This window comes from Candoia aspera, chromosome 7 (genome assembly GCF_035149785.1).
Source record: "Candoia aspera isolate rCanAsp1 chromosome 7, rCanAsp1.hap2, whole genome shotgun sequence".
Lineage (NCBI taxonomy): Eukaryota > Metazoa > Chordata > Lepidosauria > Squamata > Boidae > Candoia > Candoia aspera.
In genome coordinates this window covers 17,324,177-17,344,524 of record NC_086159.1, presented here as the reverse complement: position 1 = coordinate 17,344,524, position 20,348 = coordinate 17,324,177, and the positions used below count along the sequence as shown (strand labels likewise).

Sequence of the window (20,348 nt, the reverse complement as noted above, 5' to 3'; positions counted from 1 at the left end):
TTTTGATAGGCACAGTAGAATGCTTAATGCACATGCATGATGAATGTTACTGAGTTAAATAAGATTCTGGTTTTAGTCCTTGTTGTTTTTTATTCGTTCAGTCACTTCTGGCTCTTCGTGACTTCATGGACCATCCCATGCCAGAGCTTCCTGCCAGTCGTCATTGTACTGATCCATTTAGTTTCCATGGCAAGAATAGTGGGGTGGGCTGCTGTTACCTTCCCCAGGGATCGTATTTAGTCTGATCTCCTGTATTGGGTGGCCCTTCACGGTTTAGCTCATGGTGTCATTGAGGTGCTCAAGCTCCAGCACCATGACAAGGTAATGATCCTTTGCTGGAGTTTAGTCCTTAACCATAAAGAAATAAGCTAAGTATGATTCCATATTGTAATGGTTGCCTAATCCCACATACTCAGTCTCACAAGCTCGGGCTTAAAGATAACTGATTTATTGAAGGAATAGTATGCAAATACAGAGAAAGCTGAGAATGAGCAAAAGCGCGCCAAATACAAACTTAAAAGCCTTGCGTTCAATCCAGTCCTGCCCCGATAGCATGTCAGCCGCCACCCCCTCCCAGGTGCTAGCAACAGTTACACGCGCCTGGGAAAGTAACCTTGAATAGGAGTGCAAACCCAAACATACATTCCAATGTTGGGAAACAACGAGGAGAGCAGGAATGGAAAATACCAGCATAGAGTCCACTGAATATACACGGAGAAAGGGTTTAACATGTGAAACGTTACGATGTTAACAAAAGATCGAAACGTGGAACATGACATATCGCCTCCCCCCAGAAAAAATGCTAAGGAGCCGGCTTGTGAGGATAGGCGGAGTGAAAACGGCCAACAAGGAGAGGTGAACGAACATCAGTGGCAGAAACCCATTCAGGATAAGGGAAATGTTTCCAGCGAACGAGGTATTGCAAAGTAGAGCGCTGGCGACGGGAGTCGAGGATGTCGGCCACTTCGAAGTGCTGCTGGTCATCAATCATGATTGGAGGAGGTGGGGCTGGTTGGGGGTGCCAGCGGTCAGAGTGTAGATACGGCTTGAGCAAACTGCAATGGAAAACAGGATGTAAACGTTTGAGGTTATGGGGCAAGTCAAGTTTAAAGGTAACAGGGTTGATTTGAGCAACAATGGGAAAAGGACCCACAAACTTAGGACCAAGTTTTTTGGAGGGTTGTGGCGACTTGAGGAATTTCGTGGACAAGTAGACTTTATCACCGACAGCAAAAGTAGGTTCAGGGGAACGCTTGGCATCCGCGTGTTTTTTATAAGAGGTTTGTGAGTGGGCTAAAGCTTGTTGAATATTGAGCCAGGAGTCTTTGAGATTGTCAGCCCAGTCAGTGAGAGAAGCGGGGAGTGGTTGCGAATGCGGGAGCTCAGGTATTGGAACGAACCCGCGCCCGAAAACAGTCTTAAAGGGAACTTGCCCTGTACTTTGATGAACGGCGTTGTTGTAGGCGACCTCTGCAAAAGGCAGTAAGTCCACCCAGTTATCCTGCTGATAATTGACAAAAGCCCAGAGATATTGTTCCAGGGTAGAATTAACGGCTTCAGTAGATCCATCAGTTTGCGGATGCCAAGCAGTTGAAAGGGCTTGTTTGGTGCCAAGAAGTTTTAAAAATGCCCGCCAAAAGTGTGACGTAAATTGTGTGCCCCTGTCACTCACCAAACGGGAGGGGATTCCGTGAAGGCGGTACACGTGAAGGAGGAATAAGGCTAGCTGTTGTGCGGTTGGGATGGAGGCACATGGTATGAAATGGGCTTGCTTTGAAAAAAAATCTTTGACCACCCAAATGACGGTTTTTCGTTGACTGGGTGGGAGGTCTACAATAAAGTCCATTGATATGTCCTGCCATGGGAAGGATGGGGTTGCAACGGGTTGCAGAAGCCCCTGTGGTTTGCCAGTTTTGTGCTTTGTTGTGGCACATACAGGGCAAGCAGAGACAAATCCCTTAAGGTCCTTTGGTAAAGATGGCCACCAGAATTGGCGTCTAAGTAAGTGAAGGGTTTTGAGGTAGCCAAAATGTCCAGCTAATTTGTCATCGTGGCATCGTTGGAGGATCGTCTTTCGCAACGCTTCAGGCACATAGAGACGATCGTTTCGCCAGGCAAAGCTGTCAGTGAAGGTTACAGTGTGAAGGTTTGTTTGCAACCATGTATCAGTTTTGAGGTGGAAAAGAAACTGTTGTTTCAAGTCTGATGGAATTGGCAAGCGTGTTGGACGGGAGGGAGGCGGAGCGGGGGGAGGGTGAGTTTGTTGCGCTCGCGCCCGACTGCGTGTCACCGCTGCCAACCCCAGTTGCTTTTCCGTCCATACTGTACCCTGTATTGTTGGCCCTGGGCCAGCATCCTGGGGTCTGCGTGAGAGAGCATCAGCCAAAAAGTTTTTCTTGCCTGGTATGAATTTAAGGGTGAAATCAAAGCGACTAAAAAATTCAGCCCAGCGAAGTTGTTTAGGGCTGAGTTTGCGACTGGTGCTTAATGCTTCCAAGTTCTTATGGTCAGTCCAAACCTCAAAGGAGTTGGAAGCCCCCTCCAATAAGTGCCGCCAGGTTTCCAAAGCTGTTTTTACGGCAAAAGCCTCTTTTTCCCAAACGTGCCAGCGTCTCTCCGTTTCAGTGAATTTGCGAGAGAGATAGGCACAGGGCTTTAAAGTGTTAGACTTATCAGACTGGAGCAGTAGTGCTCCAACGGAGAAATCAGAGGCATCCACTTGCACTATGAAAGGTTTAGTGGGGTCAGGATGCTGGAGAATTGGTTCGGTGGTGAAGATTTGCTTGAGCGCATCAAATGCTTGTTGGCAAGTAGGAGTCCATTTAAGGAGCGCTCCTGGGTTTTTTGAACGGCGCATATCGCCCTGCGCTTTGGTTTTTAGCAGTTCAGTGAGGGGGAGGGCAATTTCTGTGAAATTTTGGGCAAATGCCCTGTAAAAATTTGCGAATCCTAAGAAACTTTGTAATTGTCTCCTGGTGCGGGGAGGTTCCCATGCCACAATGGCTTCAACCTTGGTAGGGTCCATTTCAATACCCCTTGCAGAAATTCTATATCCCAAATAGTCTATTTGTGATTGATGGAAAGCACATTTGGATAATTTGGCATACAATTCAGCTTTTCTTAGTTTAGTAAGCACTTGACGCAGCAAGTGAACATGTTCAGACATGGTTTCAGTATAAATCAATACATCATCCAAATATACCAATACTCCTTTAAACAGGTGGTCATGCAAGACCTCATTGATAAGTTGCATAAAAACCCCAGGGGCCCCCGAGAGACCAAAAGGCAAGACTTTGTATTGGAAGGCTCCTAAAGGACAGTTAAAAGCCGTTTTCCACTCGTCTCCTTCCCTTATGCGAATGCGAAAATAGGCTTCCCTTAAATCCAATTTTGAGAATATTTTGCCTTTGGCCAGATGTGATAACATGTCTTTGATAAGGGGCAAAGGATATTTATTTAATATTGATACTGCATTGAGCCTGCGGAAATCTGTACATAATCTCAAGAACCATCCTTTTTTGGTCTAAATAGAACAGGTGCCCCCACCGGGGAGTTTGCAGGCTCAATGAAACCCCTAGCTAGATTTTTGTCAATGAATTCCCTCAGCGTAGCTAGTTCTTTCGGAGACATGGGGTAGATTTTTGGGGGAGGTAACTTCACATTGGGGAGGAAGTCAATGGCACAGTCTGTCTTTCGGTGGGGTGGCAGTTTATCTGCCTCCTTCTCCCCAAACACATCAGCCAGATCCTGGTATTGGCTAGGCAGTCCTTCCAGAGGCTGAAGTGTTTGTACAGTGGTGTGAGCTACTCCCCCACCCTCCATGTCCTCTAAGAGATCCTTTTCTGGCACTTTATAAAATCCATCAGCAAATGTTACAGTTCTATGTAGCCAGTTGATGAAAGGGTTTTGTTGTACAAACCAAGGCATACCTAAAATAACCAGAGGGCCCCCCACTGGAGCTATGACAAAAGGTAGTTTCTCCCAATGGGAGCCCATCTGTAAAGCAACCAGTCCTGTGGAATGAGTGACTGCTTTTCCCCCCGCCATAGTTCCATCTAGTTGTGTGAAGATCATGGGTCGTGGCAAAGGGAACGTGGGCAGTTCCAGGGCAGCTACAACGTCAGGGTGCATAAGTGAATGGGAGCACCCCGAGTCTAGCATGGCCCAGACTTCCACAGTTTTGGTTTTTGAGCCCAATTTTACTTTTACAGTCAGTGTAGGAAAATTCCCACTCACCGAATTGTGGTCGCGCCCGGTTTCTTCCACCTGCCCAACGGCGCCCTTCAGGGCAGGTGGTAGCCTTTTCCCGCCGGCTGGTCGAACTGTAACTCCTCTTCCTCTTCCCCGAATGGAAGTTCTGGAGGGTCGAGTTCAGCGATGGCAGCCTTCATTTTGCGTGGTAGAGCGGGCGACTTCCCTGACGGTTTCGCTGGCCGTTCCTCTGGGCGGCGTCTTGGGCACGAAGTGGCATGGTGTCTGTCCTTTCTGCATCTCAGGCACTGACCCTTTGAAAAACGTCGTTCTCTTTCTTCCTCCCAGGTTTTTGGTTTAGGGCGGCTCGAAAATCCAGTCGCACACGCTCCCTTGGCGATTCGGGTTTGTCTCAGTTCTTTGGTATGGGCATACATTTGTAAAGCGTTTTCTGCACTGCCCGCCAACTGAATCCATCCGTATAACATTTTAGGGTCGTCCCTTCCCAGAGCCCAACGGAGGATTTCCGGTTCCAGCCCTTGCTTGAACATTTCAACTAAAGTTGACTCGGACCAATCTTCCACTTTTCCTGACAAGGCTTTAAATTCTAGAGCGTAGTTGGCAACAGAGAGGGTCCCTTGGTAAAGTTTTCTCAGGGCATTTTTTGCTGTCTCTTGAGCTAAAGGATCTTCAAAGTGTTGTTTAAGTGACCACAGAAACTCATCGAAGTCCTCTAACTCCGTTGCCTCTGTTTGGCACAGCTGTACATACCAATCAGCTGCCCTCCCTCTCAGCTTGTTGGCAATAAAATTGATTTTGCCATGTTCCGAATGAAAGCTTCGCCCCCAATCCTCCATATAATGCTTAGCATTTGTAATGAAGAAGGAGAGCGTAGTAGGGTCCCCATCAAACCTCACCCCAAACGGTGGGAAGGTTCTTACCGGCTCCACTGGCTGTGGTGGCTCCGTAAACGTCAACGCACGTCGAGCCCCCAGTGGTGGCCGATCTCTGGGTAGTCTCACCTCTCTTCCCCCCCATTGTCGGGACGCTCGAGTCCTGCTCCTTCCCCTGGGTGGGAGGGTCCTGTCTCTTGGGTAAGCCAGCTGTGACTGATCTTCTTCCCAATCTTCCTGAGCTGACCCCGAACCCTTGGGGATATCCTTTAAGATTGTCACTATCATATCCATTTTGTCCTCGATTGCTTTTATACGAGCAGGAGTGACAGGCTCTTCTACAGGTCGGTTGGTCACCACCACCCTCGGTGATAGGGGAATTTCGTGCTCCCAGGATGGTTGTGGGGATCCCCTCCCCAGTGCTACTTCCCCTACGGATTGGGGTTCATTCCTGAGGGTTTCCTGCATTGACAGCAACAACTCATCCAATTGAGCTTCCCGCATTTCTCAACGTGCTGCCCTTTGCGCTCTCGAAGTTAGAGCGGGCCGGGTCCTTGTCGAATCCGGCTCTTCCTCGCTCCCTTCACTCACGCGAAGCTGCTGGTCGATCATCGCTAGCGCTCCCGTTTACCCAACGTTTGGATGGGGCTAGCGGAAGATGAATTAAATGATTCTCAGCTTTATGTAATGGTTGCCTAATCCCACATACTCAGTCTCACAAGCTCGGGCTTAAAGATAACTGATTTATTGAAGGAATAGTATGCAAATACAGAGAAAGCTGAGAATGAGCAAAAGCGCGCCAAATACAAACTTAAAAGCCTTGCGTTCAATCCAGTCCCACCCCGATAGCATGTCAGCCGCCACCCCCTCCCAGGTGCTAGCAACAGTTACACGCGCCTGGGAAAGTAACCTTGAATAGGAGTGCAAACCCAAACATACATTCCAATGTTGGAAAACAGGAATGGAAAATACCAGCATAGAGTCCACTGAATATACACGGAGAAAGGGTTTAACATGTGAAACGTTACGATGTTAACAAAAGATCGAAACGTGGAACATGACACATATCCTGCTTTGCAAAGTGCTACATCTTGGTCCTTCACTGCTTTTTTGACAAATAGATAGGGGTGGTAGGTTTGGCTGCAGACTCCTAGGGAACTTGAAGCCATCTCTTAGCTGTACATAGATGCCTTCATAGCAATCAAATGCTAGGAATTCTGTAATAATGTAATTGCATACACCAGAGGTGCTCAATGTTTTTGGAGCTGGTCTATAAGTAGTATGCCAGGGACTGGTGTCTAAAAAGTGGGCAAGGGCAAAACCAAGCTTAGATTAGATTAGATTTAATTTAACCTGCAAACTAAATTAAATATAGTAGGTTATTTAATAATCTCCGCATTCTGTTGGAATCATAGATTTGTTCAATGTAAGGATTGGACAGGGTCTTGGTGATCATCTATTCTAATCCCCTGTCCAGTGCAGGAATAAAGATTAAAATTTGGAGGTAACTTTAGAAGAGGATCTGAGGACCACAGCCCAAGGTTTTGTGGGGTGCACATGGACAGGACCTCAAGTTGCATGCTCCTTTGTTACAGATTGAATCAATACCTGTGATTTCTTTTTTATGCTAACTTCTCCATAACTACATCAAGCCATAACTGTGGAGTCCTTGGTGCTCTCTGAGCCTTTTTGTTTTCTTGCAGACATTTCATTGCCAGACTAGGCAACATCTTCAGTGCGAAAAGGGAGTGGGACTTAAGATGTTGCCTAGTCTGGCAATGAAACATCTGCATGAAAACAAAGAGGGTCAGAGAGCACCAAGGACTCCACAGTTCAACCCTGAGCTACAAATATTCTCTTCAATTCAAGCTGTAACTACACTAAGTCCTGTCTTACAGAGCCAGGGTGGTGTAGCACAGTGTTTTTCAAACTTGGCAACCTTCAGATGTGTGGATTTCAACTCCCAGAATTCCACAGCCTGGGAGTTGAAGTCCACATATCTAAGAGTTGCCAAGTTGGAAAAACATGTAGTGGTTAAGGCAACTAAGAATGGGGAGATCCCAATTCTTTTCCACCCTCATCATTGGGAGACTGTGATACAATCACTCTGTCACAGTCACCTGCCTCACATGCTTGCTGTTGTGGGGAAAACATGAGGAGGGGGCCTTATATATGCTGCGTTAAGTTGCTAGACAAAAGGCAGGATATAAATATAACAACTTAGGCCATTACAATCATATTTTCTCCCTGTAGTTCAAGCTGTCAAAACTTGCACATTTACTTCTTGGGCAAACAAACAAAAGTTGGGGGAGATGAGTTTGCTGCCGTATTGCCTTGGGAATACATTTGTATGTGGTAGAAGAAGAAGAAGCAGGGCAAGGCCTTTTCAACTGAGGAGTCCATGACAATTCCTGACTCCAATAATATCATATCTTCTGCCCAAGCTGTATTTTAAATTGTCTACTTCCAGATGGTGCATCTGGAACCTAACTGTGTCTGAAGACAAGATCTTTCTTGTGGAACTTATCAAAGTAGACACAGAAGATCAGACCGAATGTGACCGTGACTATGTTTCTTTCTATTCAAGCAAGAAGGAATTAACTGGTGGGTGGAAGGTCTCTCTTGCAATTCCTTGTGAAGTTTCAATCTAAGATTTAGGAAACTGCCCTTGACTGAGTTGGGTCACTTCTCTGTTTAGCCCAATACACGCAATTGTGACTAGCAGCTGCCCTCTGGACTGGTGGGTTTTCTGACCTAAAGGTTCAGATCAATCCTTTAAGGATTGATTCTGGGAAATGCGTGAGAACCGAACCAGCCATCTCCAGCTAAAAAGCATGCTAGCTGGGCATTCTGGGGGTGATAGTCTTAGCATATCTGGATGATGCCAGCTTGTGGAAGGCTCCCCTGTGTTGGGGACCAAATACATGCAATGGGTAGACCCAAATTCAGTGATAGAAGAGTCTTCTGTCTTCCTTTTCTGCCTTCTCTTTTTCTCTCTCTTTCTGCCATCGTGCCCTGCAGATGGGTGGGGGGAAAGGACAGTCCATTTTACAGGTAGTCCTCGCTTAACAACTATTCGTTTAGTGAAGGTTCAGATTTATGATGGTGCTGAAAAAATTCCAGCATCCCCATGGTCACATGATCACAACTTGGACTCTTGGCAACTGGTGCACATTTACGACCATCACAGTGTCCTGCAATCATGTGATCACTATTTTCAACCATCCCAGCCAGCTTCTGGCAAGCAAAATCAACGGGGAACTGTGTGATTCACTTAATGACCATGTGGTTCACTTAATGACCATGGTGATTCACTTAACGACTGCCACAAAAATGTCATAAAATTGGGTCAGATTCACTTAATGACTGCTTCACTGAGCAACTGAAATTCTGGTCCCAATTGTGGTCATTAAATGAGGACTACCTGTACCAGATAGATGAATTAATGCCTTGCAAAGGGCTCTGGGGAGAGAGTTGTCTGAACCCAAGAATCCTATCCTTGAGCTACAGCAGTTGCTTCTTTTGTAGCCCCTAAAGCTACTATGAGTGGGTCAGTAGGCTGTATGTGACTACCACAGGATTCATCTCTTGACTTCATTCTCTTCTAACAGGTAAAATCTGTGGTAATGTCTTGTCTTCCCCCTTGCTGATAGAGTCTGACCAAGCTGTTGTTATATTTGTGTCTGACAGCAGCATTAATGGCAGAGGCTCTGAATTTACCTTCAGCGCTGTGCATCAAGCATCTGAAGCAGGTAACTTCACCTTTGCCTCTGGACCTCTTGTGGATGACAGTTGGCTTTTCCAGTTGCAATATGGGGAACAGGCAGCTTCTTGCTCTCTACTTATTCTCAAAAAAGCTGGTCGACATGTTGCCTCCATTTGCATATTTTAAATATATTGAGGAGGAAAAAGACCTTAATGTTGATTTACCCAGTTAATAAGGTGCAGTTGATGGATAACATCTTTGCTTATTTGCTGCTATCTCTCTTGCTCCAGCGTTGTAGGCTCTGGCTGTGGCAGTGTTGCAATGCTGGTGGAAGAAGGAAAGATTGACACGGCTAATTACCCTGGCTTGTATCCCAGCAGCACAAAATGCCACCGGCTCATTGAAGCCCCAGCGGACCGTGTCATCAAGGTAATAAGGAGCAACGACCTAGGTTGGAGTGCAACCAACTTTCCCGTAATGGCTGTGTGGAATCAGGCAGTCATAAATCATTCCTGAGGCAACGATCTTGCTTATCTGTGTTCTCAAAGAACTTAAGTTTGCTTCACATGAGAGCCTGGTCATTGGCAGAGTAAAGCAACTGCCTCAAGCTGAAGATTCTGGAGGTCAAGATTATTATTTAAGTTGATGTTACTGAATTCTTTTTCTGCCAGACATAGGAAGAGAGGTTGGGAGGATTTCCTGCCTCATGGACCAAAATAATTTATTGACTTGCTTTACTGTGCTCCTTGATTTGGTTGGGGTAGTTTGCTATGCCTTCAGAGATGCAGCCCATGCTGTTGTTTAATTAGATGCCCTGCAGATGTGCCAGGGCCACAATTTCCAGGATGTACCGCTGGAAGTCCTGGAGGGCATCAGGATGGGGAAGGCTAGTATGTGTGTTCTTTGAGGGTGAACACTACTGCTTTCCCTTTCGGTTGGAGTTTGAGACTTTGCAGTTGAAATCAGGATTGTATTTACGATACTGTTGTTGTTTATGATGACACTGTAGAAGAGTACCAGCTAGGTAATAACTGGTTTGACTTGGTGGGATGCAATGGCTGTCTGAAAATTAAAATTGAAAGAATCTACCTGGTGTCTCTGCACTGGTCTACAGCTCCCAAAATTCCTAGGCAGTGTGGCACTGACCTTGTCTGCTTATTCTTGAAGATGGTGTAGATTATACTCTGAGGGGAATTCAAGCGAATGGGCAGTGGTGGTGGACAAGAGATAGTAGACTATCCCCTAGCTGAGATGTCTCTGATTTAAAACATTTGTCTGAAGGTGCTTTCTGCCTCCCGAAATCTTGAATCAACCTTGCTGTGGTGATACAGACTGAGGGAGCTCTTTTGCCCTATTTGAGAAATGGCCCTTGTAGAAAAGTATTTCAGTGCTGATGACAGGAGTTCTGTTCCTTTTTTTCCTTATAGCAGTCCTCTGTGGTTTCTCAATTCTTCCACCTGTGTGGAGCACTGGGAACATCATGCTGATCCGCTTTGGGAGTGACGAGGAAAATAACTTCAGAGGATTCAAGGCCAGGTTTGCTTTTTTCTCTTCCTGTTGGTCGGGGATGTTCTCTTTGACATCTGCTTCTGCTAAATAAAAGATTTGCATGTCTTTTGATCCAAAGTCGGTGGGAGTGAAGAGAAAGTTAGAGAGATTCACTTAACTTTACGACCTCACCTGAATGAATAAGTCAGGCTGGGGAACCTCTTGATGGCACTGGATTCTACTTACTTTCAACCCCAGGCAAAGGTGAAGGGTATGGCTACAGATTTTATACCACTGACATAAGTAGTCGAAGTAGTCTATTGGGGCAGGAGTGTTTTTGCAGTGAAATACTCATTATCTTTCAGAGCCATCTGCAATTGGACCATTTTGATCCTTACTAGAGAATGCTTTGGGATTATCAAATATTTCTGAGGTTCTAAATTGACTTGTACTGTGGAGTGCAATAAGCATTAACAGCCCCATTTTCAACATTTTATCTGTTGCATCCACCATGATGCTTTTTAAAAAGGCATTTTAGACAGAACTATGCAAAGAGGTACCAAGAGTGATTTTTTAGGATGCAGGGAAATACAGGCTATTCTCACAAGACACAGTGAATTTTGTTCTGAGAGAAATGTGTAGTCCTTGAGCTTTGTCTGATCAAGGACATCTGATAGTAAAAAGACCATCTATCTGTTACATATGAGTTTTGCAGCTAAGTTGACTTTGGGATCTTGCTATTTCTAGTCACATATGACCTGGATCTCTGCATTCCTGCAGAAGACCCTTGCATACATCTCATGGGTTATAGAGGTTAGCTGTTTCAGATGGCAAAATGTGTTGAGATGATCCAATCATAGTTGTCTTTCTCAGTGAGAATAGCCAGCTCTAGCAGACAAAAATGCATTTGGAGTGGAAACATGAAAAGGAAGACTTGGGCAGGTTCTGTTGTGTACTGTGTGACCTCTTTTGTGTGTAAAGCACTCTGGTGGCAAAATATTTTTAAAATGCAATTTGTTGTTCAATGGACTCATGACAAAGTAGCAGCACAATATCTGCTGTGTTCAGAACTTGATCCCAAGGAACATAACCTGTACTTTCCAGAAATGTTAAAAGGGCTACATGTTTTTGATAATAACACTGCAGTTGCAGGCTTCGACATACAGCTGTGAGTGTTAGGCTTATTTTGTTCATTACCTTGCACAATTTTGAACCATCATTCCTTTGTTTCTTTGCAGTTATTGTGGGTTTTTAAAAATAGGAATTGATCCTTTTATGCAAACAATTTTTAGGGAAGTCCAGATTTGGCAAACTCACCTTCCTATCTTCCTCAGCATTTTACCTGCTCTCCAGTCAATTTTACAATTTTATCAGTGAATCTGATTTTATTCCACACTGCCCAGCTTTGCAATCTTATAAAATCCTCCTTGGCTTTCTTTTTCCTGTTTATGTAAATAGCATGACTTTCCTTAGTAGTATCTTGCAAGTGAAACTAATAGTACCACCATTTCAAAACACATTGGAAGTCATGATTCTCCAGAAAAAAGAGAGAGATGAAGTTGGGGAAAGATCCCAGGTTGTTAAGAGAAGGGAGCATCAGAAAAAAAGGAATATGTTTTCAATGAGTGGGGCAATAAATACAATTATGTATATTTGACCCTTTTGTGTTGACTAGTTAGGAAATAACGTTTTGCTGAACAAAAGCTTCATTTCTTTCTTACAGCATCATCTAAAACTGAATATGCAGGGCTGCTTTCTGTATCTGCATCTGTATCCCATTGAGTAAGCAAGTACTCAAAGATTAATAGTCCCACTCTTGGATTTCCTAGGAAACAGCCTGAATATGAAAGGAAAGGGGAAGGGCTACTGGAATTTACCATGGAATTACCTTGAATTTGACTTAGGCACTTCCAGACAGTGCTGTTGTTATAATAACACCTTGCCTAATTCATAAAATTATCATCGTATGGCATAGCAGTTCAGTGTTAATGCTGCTTTTTCTTGCTGGGAAATTCTTGTGAGGTCCAGCAGCCAGATGTGTAGACTATTTGGCTGTGACAAGTCATGTTGCCTGGGGTGACCATGAGGAGGCTAGTCTACATTGCACTGAGTTGGGCTGAGAGAAGGTGACTGGCCCAAGGTCACCCAGCTGGCTTTCATGCCTAAGGTGGGACTAGAACTCACGGACCCCTGGTTTCTAGCCCAGCACCTTAACCACTAGACCAAACTAGCTCTCATAAAATGATATGGGAATTGGGTAAAAGTCCAGGTGCTATCATCTTCCTCTTCTAACTCTACTGTATCTTCCCATCACTGTTGCTGCCTTCTTTGCATCTAAAGCATCTATTAAGAAAAAAAAAGAGTAATTAACTCTACAATATCTTTTGACAGATAACACCAAGATTTTTCTGTCTGGAAGTATTCTAGTTTGAGCTGTCTGCTCTCTCAGGCCTGAAGTTTCATGGGTTCCATTGTTGCCCATTACGAAGATAAAGCTTGCATTGACTGTAATAGTTACATTTGAAATGCTTCATTTCTCCATTTGGCGAATCCTGCAAGGGAAATTCTAAGGCACTCTAAGTTTTGTATTAACAAAAGTATCTAAGCATGGATTCTTCAGGTCTGATGCATGTTGTTAAATGCAAAACATGTTTTGAATTATAGAAGAAGTATTAGTTCTAGGGAGGTACATACCAGAGGGGCGTATGTGTGTATGTACGTATGGTCACATCTATGAGAAGACAAATGATGATTATAAAAACCTGAAAACTCACTTAGTAGGCAATGCATTACTGAACTCTCCTGGATATTGAAGAAGCCCTCCAGCATTTGGTCCCTCTTCTCCACCTCCTGCTGCATATATTTGTGGTTCTCCCCCCTTTGGTCCCCATAGGCAGCCAACACATATCATTGGGGGAGAAGAAGTCTGTCACCACTGCTGGCCCTGGCATGTGAGTTTACACTTTCTGGGTGATTATAAGTGTGGAGGTGCCATCGTCAACCCAACTTGGGTGCTCACAGCAGCTCACTGTGTAAAGATGTAAGTACAGGTATAAGATGTTAAGCCTGGAAGAGTCGTCTTTTGTAGGCTCAGGGGTTATTTTGAATAAAGTAGATAAGGTTGAATTTGGACCTGGGAAGAACACTATCGTGTTTCAGTTCCTGCAAGGTCCTGAAATATTCTGGATCACCTCTGCAGTTTAATTTGTCCTTCAGAGTGGGTATGAATGTAATGAAGAAGTCAAAGATTCCCAGGATGCGTTGCAGGAATTCTTGATAGTTAAATGAATTTTGTTAACATTTTGCACCTCTTTTCTAGAACAAAAAATCCATCATATTGGACTGTAGTTGCTGGAAACCATGACAAAGAAGCCACTGAGCAGGTAGAGGCAAACCTAGCTGTTTGTTTCTTTTCCCTCCCTGGTGGAGTGCCTGCTTTATGTACAGATGGTCCTTGGTTCAGTCCCTATTCAGCATCTTTGGGTATGGCTGGGAAAATTCTCACAGAGCAGAGAGATTGCTTAAACAAGTGAGAGGGGACAAAAAGAAAAAAAACCCCAAGCAATCTCTGTAGGCACTCTCTCCTGTGTCTGACCTGTTCCCCCCACCCCCATGTGCAGAGTGGAGAGATTGGAGAGGAAGGGATTACAAGAGAGTTATCAGACACACAAGGGGGAATACACTGGGCTTTTTGCATAGCACACTCAAGGCTGCCGGCACCATTGCATTCTTTTGATCTATATTCCCCCTTGTGTGCTTGCCTACTCTCTTGAAATCCCTTCCTCTCCAATGTGTGTAAATACAAACATTAATGCCCTTCTTGCTAATTATCCCAGTACCGGGGTGAGCATTCCAAAGGGAGGGGAAGTGGGGAAAAGGAAAGCACAGCTGTGGTCATGTGATTTGCCTCTTAGCAACCGCTTCCCTCAACGGCATTGCTGCCGGTCCCAATTCTGATCACTCAATAAGGACTACCTGTATGTTTGTTTACACTGAAAGTGAAATTTGATCTCCTATGCTGTCAGCCCTTCCAGGCAAACCAGACAGGAATCATGACTAGATGAACTAATTCTACATTATCGTAAGGCTACATTAACAGAATCTTGCAAGTCTGAAAGTACAAATCTCCCGCCCTCCCTATTTATTGCTTGAGTGGTCAGGGCGGGTCTTCCCTAAGTTTCTTCCTTAGACTGTTACCCTCTTGTGGACTCCCTTTCCTTTTATCTGATCATTACCTAGGCAGCATCTCTTCCCTCTTTTCCCCAAGGTCACCCTCGCATTCCATCACATATACTAACCTGAAGAGAAGCAGTCCAATCTACTATGTTCTCTTCATTGTGTGAAATTGTATCAAAAGACCACAACAGGGATGAGAGCACTTGCCAAAGACATGTTCCTTCAGAAGTAATATTTCAGCAGCTGCATGTTGTCTATAGGTGTAAAGGGGCAAGTCTAGGACAGGAGGAAAAGCAGCTACCAAGGCAATGATCAGATAAGCAGAGCTTGAGCCCAGGCCAAGAGACTAGCTTGGGGAAACATCTCAGACAAGCCCCTCCCTGGTTCACACAAACATAAAGTGAGGGAGGCACACTTAGAGTTGCAAGATTCTGTTACTATACCTTTTAAAATAAAGGTAGTCCTTAATTTCTTAATCTGGTCTACCTTGTAGGCCTGACGATAGGAGGAACTCTGGAGTGGAGTCATCTGCCGAGATGGCAGAAAAAGAGAAAGAGAAGTAGGGTGGAATCCTCATTTCTTTCTTCTTTTTCTCTGGCATCTTGATGAGGCTGGCATTAATTGTTCTTGCCAAAAGTCCAAACTCATTGTATGCAGAGCTGGTCATTTATTATTGTACTGAAGTCTTCATGAAGTTGGGTTAAAGGCTGCAGGTTAGTCATTCCAGCTCTGTAAATCCCCAGAGAAATGAGTTTGCACATGATATGCTAATTCATGGGGTTTGGTACCAAAGCACAATTTGAAACAATGCTTTGTTTCAAAAATGCTGGTTTGATTTAACCAAGGTTTATGTCTGAACCCAGAATCTGGATAAATAAACCATGAATTTTACATCTAAACCTAAACCTGAAAAAAAATAAGCCAGGTTAAAACTGATTCTAGCTTATGCAACAAATCTTGGTTTAAAAACTTTCTGTCTTAGCAGTTTGTGTCAACAAACCCAGAGGTAAATGAAAAATATATACCTCTAAGAGATCTGTCCAAAAAGGCAGAATGGGGGTGTTAGCAAAATAGAAGGGCAAATTGTGTGGTATATTTGCTCAGATGGGGATGCTGGCAGGAAGAAGGAATGACATTGCAGCAAGGATGAAACGTGGCCAATATACATCAACTGTAGCCTAAAGTAAGGAGGTTCATAGCTTATCAGCAAAAGGCAGCACTAGTGGTCCTGGCAGCTCTGGTTATCTTAATTCAGTGCTACAGCCTAAAAAGAAAAAAAAAAGATACGAACAATTCTTGTTGCAGTAGCTCCTATTGATTAGGGAGAGTTCTGTAGAGGAAGTTGCTGATTATTTTGCAAAGAGATACTAGCTAAGAATGTAATTTATAACTTGATTGGTATTTCCCCTCCTCACCACTAACCCCCCTTTTCCTCCCTAAATTGCTACTACTGAGTGGAAAAGGCTGGATATGGGTTCTATTGATTCCATTCTCTTGATGCAGGTGAGAAGAGTCAACAGCAATTCAGTGCATCAAGTCTTTGATGTTGCAAGTTATGATTCTGATAGTGCCCTTGTCCAGCTGCAAACGCCACTTATCTATAGTGCAGCGGTGAGACCAGTATGCTTGCCAAGTTACATGGAGCCGTCACCGTCCTTTGTGCTTTGTACTGTGACTGGCTGGGCAACTTTCCAAGAAGGTTAAGTCCACTTCCTCCCTTGAGTACTGTTGACACTGTCCAAGGTCTTTCTCCACCTTAGTTAAATCTCAGCAAAGAAGGTGGCCAGGCTGGCAGGCTTGGATGAAACCTGGTTGTATATCTTCCCCTGAGCAGAGTATGGCTGTTCTGTTCACAAATGGTTATTATCCTATTGTTTTTGTATTCCTGTATGCCACCTTGAATATTAGCACAGTACATCCAGAGGACATATATACCCAGGACATCTAGTTTAGCCAACAACTTCTCTATATCTTTCTGTCTTACAAACCATCTTTGCTTCCAGTTCCAACCAATTCATATAGTCCCTTGAGTTCTCACCGTTCTCTTTTTGTGGACCTCTTCAGCTCCATCCAAATGCAACTTTCTTGGTCTTCCTCTTCTTCTACAGCCATTTACCCTTTGTTCATATATTTGTTTTACAGTTCAGTCTTGATTCATTCCCTCTCCATGTCAAAATCACCGCAATGCACTTCCTTTGTACTATTTCTGCATTCAACTCATATACATTCATCATCCCTTCATTCTTAAACCATCCCTCCTTGGTTTACCCCACACATTTCTTAAGTAACCATTCTTACTACATCCAACTTATCTTAATCTTATGTTTCTTCAGACATACCCAACTTTCACTTCCATCTAATGAATGGGCAAAAGCATGCTCTGATACGCAGGTATGCTCTTTTGACAGACTTCATTTGTTGCAACAAACAATGTACAGGTAGTCCTCGCTTATCAGTGGTAGTTGGGACTAGGAATTCCATTGCTAAATGATGGGGTCATAAGGCTCGATGTCACATGACCACGCTGACTTACGATGGCAGTTCCAGTTGCATTGTTAGGTGAATCCCACACGGTTGCAGCATCCCATGGTCATGTGATCGCCATTTGTGATCTCCTGCTGGCTTCCCCATTGACTTTGCTTGCCACAAGCCAGAAATGAAGGTTGCAAATGACAATCATGTGACTGCAGGAAGTTGTGATGTTGTAATTGCAAGCCAGTTGCCGAGCACCCAAATCACAATCACATGACCACGGGGATGCTGTGAAGGCCACAACGACAAGCACTGGTCATAAATTCCCCTCATTCAGTGCTGTCATAACTTCAAACAGTTGCTGAATGACTAGACATTAAACAAGGCCTACCTATACTATTCACTACCTTCCCCTCATTCAGTTCTGTCATAACTTCAAACAGTTGCTGAATGACTAGACATTAAACAAGGCCTACCTATACTATTCACTACCTTCCTACCGGTGTTTGCATGTCTGACCTCTTTGCAGTGCAGTGGAAAACCAACTCTTGCAGGGATGTCTGCAGGACAAGGTCAAAAAAGTCAACATGGTGGGACAATGGTCTCATTGAAGCTCCACCTGTTTTTATGTGCAATGGGCAGAGCTTCAATTACACCATCATGGCTGCCATCTTGAGGGTCTTTTTACTGCACCCTGTGGACAACCCTGAATTCTTATATTTGAGGCTTTCCTCTTGGCTAATTTCTAATCTAGCCAAGTCCTGACTGGGAGTTTGCTGCGAAATCTAGCTAAAACTGAATTCAGGATTAAGCAACTGGAGACCCGTGATTTACTGCCAAACCCTGATGTGAAATGTGGCGACTTCCTTTTATTGCTCTTCTCTGCTTAGAGCAGTGGTTCTTAAACTGTTGGTAATTATCCAAGGGAGTAATTTGGGGATATCCTGGGGGTGATGGAGCAATTTGTAATTGCCTGTTTGTGAGTTTGGGTCTGCTGCCGCAAAGACATTTATGTAAAACAGCAGTCTGTTGTTTTTTTTTTTAATGGGGGTAATGACATTATTCTCGACCAGGAAAAAGGGTCAAACAGTTTTAAGAACCACTGATTTAGAGGGATGCACCATGACATTTAATAAAAAGAGAGATTCTGCATTTTGAGATCAATGTACAAGCACACTGCCCACATCCTAGATAAATATATATTAGGGGTATGAATATTTGATGTGGAAATTCAATTTGAAAATGCATCAGTTGAATCTCTGAACCACATAAGATCTTTTAATCAAATTGGCAATTTTATTTATATCAGCTTGAATGCCTCCAAAGCAATTTGCATAACTTTTATACGTGTGCAGAACTGTTTATTTTATATCACTTCGGAATTCAGAATCAATTGAACCGATTCTTAGAATCAGTTTTTGCCTGAGTCTCGGAACCCTGGTAAGTATTTTATTTTATATATGTTGTTTTCTTTTAATTTTTTTTTAAATTATAAGCTGCTCAGAGCCTCTCTAGAGTCAGATGACCTTGAAATTGAAATAATAAATGTATGGGTAGAGAGAATATGAATTTTGCAAAAGTCACCCTTAATTCTGGAAATTCTAGTGACTTGAAATGTGGTATATGGATGGGATGGGACTTTTCACTGACTACTAAGATTTTCTAGATGGTTTGAAGTAAGTTCTCCTGGCATTCATCACTAGAAAAGTAACATCTTCCTATCCTGTAGGATTGCTCTTTGGACACTGAACAAACTGCTTTGTGGTAGCCAGGAAATTGTCCTTCCGTCAGGTAGATGGAAGAAGAATGCTTAAAAGTACAACTCCTAAGCACCAGGGGCCAAAAGTGAGGATGGGAGTCTCAGCACACCAAGATACCTTGATCCTGTGCTATAGTGGCAATCTGAAGCTAGAAGGAAGTGCTAGTCAGGGTTGTTCTGTGCCAGTGTTTCTTAAACTTTTTGCTCTCAGAACCTCTTCCCACTTTTAAAAATTAGAGAGGACACCAAAAGAGCTTTTGTTTGTATGGGTTATATTTATCAATATTTACCGTATTGAAATTAAAACTGACACATTCGTAGAATATTTATTTATTGAATTGCGTAACAATAGCAATATTAAACCCATTAGATATTAACATAAATAAAACACCATGAAAAAACCCTATATTTTTAAACAAAAATAATAACGAGAAGGGTAACATTGTTTTAAATTTTTGCAAATATCACAATACCTGGCAAATAATTGTGATTTCACAGACCCCTGAGAGGGTCTTGGGGGACCCCCGGGGTCCTCAGACCACACTTGAAGAAATACTGTTCCATGCTGTAGTGTCAACATTGCAGGCAGCTGAACAGTGGTATTTGCAGCTTCTAATGCAAGAAGGATTACATGACCTAAGGAGGCAATGGGGGTCCATCTAAATTGGAGTGGGCAATCTGATGCTTCCCCAATGTTTTGGAATTCAAATTCTTTCAGTCCCAGCTAGCATGGCCAGTGGCAAGAGATGGTGAGTCATTTTGTTCAAACATCTGGATGTCATCAGGTTGCATATTCTATATTTGGACCAAGGCGTCAATAGAGTCTGCCCTGTCTCTTCTATGGCATGTCAGAGGTTTGCACCAGAAGCGATAAAATCACTTCTGGATCTTCTCTTCTGTCATAGGTTGTAAAGGAGGGAGGAGGCTAGACTAATGACTGCTTGGGAAACAGAGACATCACTGAATGACCCAAGGAGATGGGCCCAGTGAGATCTAACCAAGATAACAGACAGGAAAAATATAAAGTGCAACAGAGAAGAGTAAACTAGAACAAGGAAAAGTATGGCCAAGCTACCAAAAGATGGGTCATCTGCAGCTCATTTTATTAAAGAACATACAGTCATAGCTCCTGCCAACCTAGCAGTTCGAAAACATGCAAATGTGAGTAGATTAATAGGTACCGCTTCGGCGGGCAGGTGACGGCGTTCCGTGTAGTCATGCCGGCCACATGACCATGGAAGTATCTATGGACAAACGTCAGCTCTTCGGCTTTGAAACAGAGATGAGCACCACCCCCTAGAGTCGGACACGATTGGACTTAATGTCAAGGGAAACCTTTACCTTACAGTCATAGACCAAAGAGGATCTGTAGCTTATAGGCTGAGTTTGGGACTCTTTCACACATTTTCAGGAAGGGAAGAATAATAGATTGGGGAGTGGGTCATCATTATTGTTCCTGGGGCATAAAATGATTCCTTTGGGCAGGTACTTTATTCGTGCAGAAAGCCACAAGTCTGCTATACAGATCTGATGGCCATTCCATCTGCTGCCATTGCTGAAGATGCAGCTCAGCTTATGAAATTCCATGCCTGCCATGGAAAATTTATGGATTCAGAGATATACATTAGAAAGGCTGCTCTGAATATAAAGCAACTCCTAAGTG

At 43.7% G+C, this 20,348-nt stretch overlaps 1 protein-coding gene across 1 annotated transcript in view; it reads left to right on the top strand.

Moving 5' to 3' along the window:
* The window catches only part of OVCH1 (ovochymase 1), a 51,535-nt gene that overhangs the window by 4,274 nt on the left and 26,913 nt on the right, over positions 1-20,348 (top strand). The window contains 9 exon segments of the mRNA XM_063308693.1: positions 7,555-7,688; positions 8,696-8,836; positions 9,089-9,219; positions 9,472-9,491; positions 9,732-9,814; positions 10,218-10,346; positions 13,105-13,318; positions 13,598-13,661; positions 15,958-16,137. Of these exon segments, the coding sequence (XP_063164763.1) occupies positions 7,555-7,688; positions 8,696-8,836; positions 9,089-9,219; positions 9,472-9,491; positions 9,732-9,814; positions 10,218-10,346; positions 13,105-13,318; positions 13,598-13,661; positions 15,958-16,137 (1,096 nt within the window).